Here is a 7,530-nt window from a genome sequence, read left to right as displayed (position 1 = left end):
TTTTTTTTTTTTTGCCTGAAATGATATGAACAGAAACCATAGCTCCGTTAGCACTGACATACACAGAGAACACAGCACTAAGCTTAAAGTCTGCCGACTTCCAAGAAACGTACTATTCTGAAGGAACCAAAATCCATCCCTCGTCTTGAAATACCACTTGTTTGGACTTTAATGTTGCCCCGCATTTCGTGTTTGCCCCTCGTGAAATGCTGTGGAGGATGAGAGAAGAACGTCCTCCTCCGCACCCTTCTCATCATCCGTGACACCTGCCGGAGGGAGAAGCCTCGTCCCCGAGTTCCCCGTCCGGTTACCCCGGTAACTGGCCTTCCCACTTAGCCTGCCTTGTAGATCTTATTCCTGGATTTGTCTCTGTAAGCACCACTTTAATTCAAATACTCACCATTCAGCAACTGACCTATTGCAGCCTAATGTGTGATTATGTTAAAGGAGCATAATTAAGAGTGAAAGTTACTTATAATTCCGAGATTGTCACTGTCTGTGTTTCTAGTCACAATGAGTTGGTAGCAGCCATACTATTTTCCTTTCCTTTGCACTCAGTATGACACTGAGTAGTGTACCTTTGTCAGTAAATACATGTCTTGTGTTAGTTTATAGTTTCTAACACAAATAATTGCAATAAACAACTTCTAAAGAGAAAAAGTTTATTTCAGATTGCAGCTTTGGAAGTTGCCATCCACAGTTCATTGCCCCAGGCCTGATCCTGGCAGGGGCTGTGGGAGAGCACTGGAGGGAGGGGTCCCACCATGTGCAGGGACCTGGCACCCACCCACCAGGCTGTGCTCTGCAGACTCTGCACCTGCTAGGGTGCCAATCCGGAGCCAGGCCTTTGTGCGCAGACCTCGGGCAGGTTATTAAGTCCAGGTCTGGCACCTCTGCCAGTTGGAAGCCACTCATGTGATTCTGTAGAACTGCTTTGCGTAGAATGCTTTCCCTGACCCCTGTGACTCCTTGGGGCCCTAGCCAGTGACAACTGTCACATCTTGTCTGGCCGCACAGCAAGGAGATGAAAATCTGCAGTAATTTAGGCGATCTGGTAGTGTACAAGCATGAGGCAGCTGAGTATTCGCAGCCACGGAGATGTTGGAGCTCTGCATGGAACCATCAAGGGCGGTGACGGTGAGAATCAAAGCTGGAAGCTGAGGGAGCCCAACAAGGTGGTGCTGGGGACAGCGCCCACCCATCGCTCTGGTGTCATCACCTGTCACTGCTGCTCTGTCTCCTGACAGCCACCCCATAGCACGTACGCTCCTGTCACGTGGCTCTGACGCCAGACATGCTTTTCTTCCTGGCACAACCCCCGGGGGAGGGAAATTCAGAGCACTTCCTGATTGTTCTGAATTGTTCCGTGCTTCAGCTAAACCAGTAGGTGCAGATCTTAACCTTAACGGTGCTGCATCCTGTGGACTTACATTAGCCTGTTTCATATTTACTTACGGCCATAAAGCACGCAAGGTTCAGTACCAGTTACAGTTTGAGTTTGTCTTACCCCAAATCCTTGGGGCCAGAGTATTTGAAACATTTTGGAGTTTTTCTCACCTCGTCCTGTTTGCACAAGCTTTACTGGCTGAGCATCCCTAGGGTATAATACTCTAAAGTCTGAAACTTTGACTGCCATGTCAGTGCTGGGAAGGTTCCAGAGTCTGGAGCAGTTTGGACCATAACGTTTCAGATAGGGGTGCCACACTGTGTATGGCAGAAAGTATGAGGACAGCGGAGGGTGTCAGGGCTGAGGTTATCTTGCCGTGGGAGAGCTCCTGCTTTGTAAGCACAATGCCCTGGGTTTAATCTCCAACACTGCAAAAAATTGTAATTTATCTACTGTTTATTGTTCCTAATTATAAAGTCACAGTGCTTGGCGTATAGTCGGTGCCTGACACGTAGTGAACACGGAACAAAAAAACCAAGATGAATACATTGAAGACTAAATTGGCCCATGTTTTGTAGGCAGCAGGGAATCAAGATTATTAAGAGAGAGAGAGTTGTGAACAAAGAAATACTCAGGTGTGTGTGTGAAGGTGTGGGAGGGGCGGAGCGGTGTGGGCAGACCGGTTAGAAGCCATCCCTGCAGTCAGTCAAGTAAGGAGTATCAGGATCGCACCTAGGGAGGCGAGCTGCAGGTGCACGGGAAGGCCCGAGTTCAGAGGCAGGGCCGCTCTGCTCGGCTGCAGTGCTGAGCAAGTGGTCCAGAGACTCAGATGCGGCGCTGTGGCCTCACCGACCCAGTCCCTGCCCAAGATCCCTTCACCAAGCACGGCTTCAACACAGATATCCAAGCCGTGACCTCCCGGCCTGAAGTCTGGCGTCCATCTCACAATGCGTGCTGCGCTGAGTCCTCTTACGAAGGTTCCAGAGGCTTCACAGTTCCATCATTTCGAGAAAGTCCAAGTGCAAAGTCTCCTTTGGGACTCAAGGCGAACTCTAAGCCGTGAACCCATTGAAGTAAAAAAGCAAGTTATATACTCCCAAGATAGCGTCAGTATTCCATGTCAGAGGTCAGGTGGGAGCAGATCAGAGAAAACCAGAGAAGATTCTGACCATGGCAAGACCAGAGCCCATGTGCTCTGCTCCACAGCTGGCACGGAGGCAGTGGGAATGAGTGTGGGCAGAGGCGTGGGCAGCCCTCTCTGGCCTGCAGGAAAGGAACACGGCCTCCTTGGGCTGGGTCTGGCCTGTGGCTTTCCCTGGCTGACAGTCCCTGCTCCTGGTGTCTCCAGCTTCCGGGCAGATTGATTCAGTGTTGGACATGCTCTCCTACAAGAGGCCGCCTTCTGATTGCATCCTCGCCTGACAGAAAAGGGGATGAGGCACCCTCCGGCCTCCTTCGTGGGACCCCCATCTCATTCATGACACTTGGACGCTTCGGCCCCTGCCTCCCCTGGACCCACACTGCTGTGGAGATTCTCTCTGAGGGCGCCGCAGAAGCCAGGGCACCTTGCTCGCTCTGCCCTTCTGTTCTCAGCAGAAAGCCCATGTGTTCTTCTTAGTGTATACACAGACAGTTCTCTGTAGTTCCCTTCGTAGGTGGTGTCCCACAGCTGATTTCTGGTAAAGTTAAGAATCGATCCATGGCGTGAATGAGACTAAGTGGTAGGTAGTGGGATTTGTAGTGATTTCTGAACGCCTGAGTCTGTTGGTCCTGCCGGGATGAACAGCCACTCCAGTAATGATGTGAGTCAGCTGTTCTCAGCTCATTAGACGTGGGAGCGAGACCGGAGCTCCGGGCCCAGCCCTCACATGCAGATGGATATTCAGCCTCGTTCCGTAACCATGCCTGTCCTGCACAGTACGTGGGAGTGTGTGGTCCTGTTCGTGATGGTTCCGGACAAAGTGAACCTAATGCATTCAGTAGCCATCCAGAGCCTCGCGGTGTTTGAGGGTATTACTTTACACATGTAGAAGAACTGACTTCCTTGTGAGGCTCTAATAACACGCCGGGGCAGGGAGAATCGGTACTGGCCAGAAAGCAGGCGCCCAGCAGGGTGCGTTCAGTGTGCTGGCTCCCACGTTCCGTGTCCCCATGTGTGCAGCTCCTGCCACAGCTGACTCAGGGTTGACTGATACGCAGACGTTTACTCAGCTGCGTCTCCTACTCCTCCACCTGGCTGTGGACGCAGGGTTCTGAGACTTGCTCAGCAGTGTGCTGTGACTTCCTCCTTGTCCAAACATTCACGTAGATAGGTAGGTAGGTAGCACGAGGGCTGCAACAAATGAGAGCAGTTACATTGTAGTTGGAGTTGTGAATGGCCGTTCCACTTAAGATGGCTTTTCTGCACAATCTTTGTTACTAATGTATTTCTGCATTTGAAGTTAGTCTTACTGAATTAAGGGTGATTACATCTTAATCTCATCATGACATTGTTCTTTCTGTAAAATTTGTAATCTCAAGAGACAATATTGTAAGTGATTTGGAAATAAAGACATTTTTTATGTGTAGATACCGAAAGCTCTCACCTAAGGGCTGTTACTGATGTGTACATTCATTCAAGAAAGACCTTTCAAGATTTTTATAAGCATGGTAGGATTTGCACCTCTGCTTGTGAAGGCAGGAGCTGTGTAAGTGACTGTGGACAGGAGCATCATGGTGCCGGTGTCCACTCCGGCCCAGCAGTACAGCCCTTTTGGACTCTTCACACCCTGTCCTTTTGCAGCTATGAATACAGCGAGTAAGAACTCCTTGTTTTTATCTTCAGCCATCAAATATGCCAATTTACAGTTTGTCGGCTATAGTTGTTATAAAGCACATTATCCCTCTGTGATTTTGCACTTTTCACCCATGAAACACTGACTCTCCTTTCAGAATTGCATACTCAGTGTGCAGATGGATGTGAACTGGGGCTGTGCAGGCCAAGCAGGTCATGGTCGATTCCCTCCTTGTCTCTGGGGCCCTCAGCTCACTCGCTGTGGCTCTAAGCAGAGCAGTGTCTCCACAGACACACTTCTCATCAGCCAGAGAAGACGCTGGCTTACATAGCAGTCTTCACTCCCTGGGAGATTGGTTTTGGAGTCTGCCACTTTCTTCCTCTGTGTGTATGAATAATTACGATTAATATATTATAGCTTACTTGGTGTGTGGAAGTCATTTAGCAGATTCTGAAATAATCCTTAGAGAATCTAAAGATAGCAGATGATTCTTTTCCAGTTTGTATTGACTAGCTTCTTGACTAAGCTATTAAAATTTAATCAAAGTCAGAAACACTGTTATGAATACCAAAACCGTAAGAATCTTGAGCTGGACCCCCTTAGAGTATAACTCTGAAGAAGTTGGAGTGGCTTTGACCTGCTAGTCTGTGACTTAGAGATGCATCATCACGTATGACTCTTGACTTTTAAAGTCCTAATTATTCTGTTTATTACAGCTTTAGGAGAATTACTTGAAGAATTTGTGCTTCATGTCACTGAAATTCCATCCGAATGCTACTTCCCCTCAGTGGAATACACAGGTACGTTTTAAATATTAAAGAAAAAGTCTGAAGACTGCCCAGTGTGAGGACAGTGCTTCGTGGAGGTGTAGTAGATTACAAATATGCCTGAGTTTTCCGCCTCACTGGCTGCAAGTCCCTGTGCGGAAGCCTGGTTTCCTGGTAATTTGGAACTTGGTCTGTCCACCAGAAACTGTTTTTCCTCAGGTATCTTCCACTCTTCTGGTTTTATGAGGCATTCTCCAGTGATCTCTTGTGTGTGTATTTCTTATGCCTTAGTCTGTTTGCTGCTGCAGTATCATTGTGTAAGTTACAAAGAAAGGGGTTTGTTTGCTTTACTCCCAGCTCTGAGTTTCGGAAGGGTCGGACGGACCTAGTCAAGCCACAGCACTCAGTCACCCTTACAGACCGATTCCTGTACGTCTGCTGCTCACACATCTGCTGCAAGTTTCATGCTCGTAACTCCAGCTGCACAGTGGATAAGCATCACCTGCGTGTGGCAGCACCCTTCAAACCCGGGGGACCCGCGGGGTCTTCCCTGCGTCAGTGTCCTCACTCTCCCCCTCACGGGCACCAAGCTGGAGCTGTAGGTTCCTCATCCTCCTGAGGCCCACCCTTCCCCCCACTGAGCTCCTCTCTGCGCCTTGGTGTGTCTGGAGTTTGTCAGATTCCCTCTGTCTGGGGTGTGCTGTGGACTCCGCCCCTTCCTCAGCTCGGCGTCTGGCTCCTTTTTAGATCATTGTTCTCCGCCCTTGGACGGAAGTGGAAGCGGGGCCCTGACCATTCTCCGGTGCTGGTTCCGGTCTCAGCTGAGCCAGAGCCATGGCGTGTGCTTTGGCACTCCCTCCTGTCTCTAGAACCACCCTTGTGTCTCGTTGGGAAGACACTGACCTCTCCACACACTGCCGGTGTAGAGAGATGTCACACCCTGTGTGCTGCACTTTCTGTCCCTGGGACACACCGGGGACAGAACAGGCTTGGCCGTGTGGAGTTCCGATTCTGGTGGGAGGACAGGAAATGAATACCTGAGCGGTTCGGACGGTTTGCTGCTGAATGAGAAGGATCCAAGAGAGGAAGGGTCCTGGAGAGGTGCTTGGGTGGGGTCCGTGCCAGTCTGCAGGGGTGGGTGATGTGCCGATTTGCCTCTGTGGCTCACTGCGGCCACAGCATGGAGAAAGGACTGCAGGGAGCGACTCAGACGCTCTGAGAAGATCCAGACGAACATGGATGTCCGTGGGGAGGTGGGAGAAGGGCTCCATTCTCTGGTGTGCTGAGGCTGAGCTGGACAGGCGGGTGATGGGGGAGATGGGTGAGAGAGGATGCACGGTCTGCGTGATGTGGGGCTTGGCTCCGAGGCTGGAGGGTGGGACGGGATCGTGCAGTGACGGCGAGGCGAGGAGAAGCCGGCCCTGCTCTTGTGTCCTACTTTGGATCCTTGGTAGACGACTTGCACTCATTGGATTTGAGAGGAAAGGTACGGGCTGGAAACACCGGTCACTAAGCCAGGAGCCCGGTGCAGGAAGCAGTAGCATGTCTCTCTGTCGTTTTGTTCTTACATTCTGACCAAACGTCTGGTTCTCCATAAGCTCCCCTAGGGTGGTTTCTGTCTCGCCTATCATTGCATCCTCTGCTCTAGAAAAATGTCAATAAACAATTTGCCGAATTAAAAACAAGGAAAGGATAAAGGGATGGAAGAGGGACTGACCTTACCTCGAATGGCTTACTCTTTTTGCCTATTAAAGTTTCTGAGCAGAAGCCTTATTTGATGTATCTGTATCTTAGCAAGATTATTTTAGTGCTGTGTGAGGACGAAGTAGGGCAGAGAACTGAAACTGGCCGGAGACGGAAGTCCCGTACTCAAGGGCACCATGGGCTCAGCGATGGGCAGGGGACAGCGGTGGCCTTCCGTCACGGGTCGGACAGCTCTCCCCCCACGGGAACGTGCTTCCTCCTTTTGCCAGAGAGACTGCCGCTCAGCTCAGACATGTGTCATTGCTTCAAGCTGCACATGGTGTCATAGTCATATTTCCATGGAAAACATTGTCAAATGCCGTCTGTGCCTCCAGTCTGGCCAGGCCTGTCTTCCTCGCCTGGTTACAAATCCACCAGTGAGCTGACTCACTGCGCCTGCGCCCTCTGACCCTGGCACGTATTACTCCTGGGTTCATCGTCCCCACCCGTGATGCCGCGTGGTGGCGTCAGATCAGCCATGAAGCTCCAGCTAGAGAGTTGCCTCCTCTCCTCTCCTGCCTTCCCTTGAAAACAGCTATGTCCGTAGTTTCTGTCTTCTCTATGGCAGGCCTAAATTGCTCTGTTAGCTCTCAGGTACCTTTGTACCTTTCCTAAGGCCTTTGAATAAAGAACTTGCTGTTAAGTTGTACCTGTAATTCCCACAGATATAATTTGAAAGCATTTCTCAATGTACTGATGTTTATAAACACAGATGAACCTGTAACTTTACACCTAGTAACAGATAATGCAACTTTGGGAAAGGGATCAAAGACATCATGAGAGAATGAAAACAAAGAAATGAGAAATGATTAAAAAAACAGGTAGATGCAGGGATCTGTCTGTTGAGTTCCCTTGTAAA

The 7,530-nt window shown here is 50.0% G+C and overlaps 1 protein-coding gene across 1 annotated transcript in view; it reads left to right on the top strand.

Moving 5' to 3' along the window:
• Nucleotides 1–7,530, top strand: part of Tbc1d32 (TBC1 domain family member 32) — a 149,467-nt gene that overhangs the window by 111,655 nt on the left and 30,282 nt on the right. The window contains exon 28 of the mRNA XM_010638253.2: nucleotides 4,878–4,961. Within this exon, the coding sequence (XP_010636555.1) occupies nucleotides 4,878–4,961 (84 nt within the window). The remainder of the gene's footprint in view (nucleotides 1–4,877; nucleotides 4,962–7,530) is intronic.

Source organism: Fukomys damarensis, unplaced genomic scaffold, assembly GCF_012274545.1.
Source record: "Fukomys damarensis isolate Sample0158 unplaced genomic scaffold, DMR_v1.0_HiC HiC_scaffold_14, whole genome shotgun sequence".
NCBI classification, from domain to species: Eukaryota; Metazoa; Chordata; class Mammalia; order Rodentia; family Bathyergidae; genus Fukomys; species Fukomys damarensis.
This window is presented reverse-complemented; position numbering and strand designations above follow the sequence as displayed.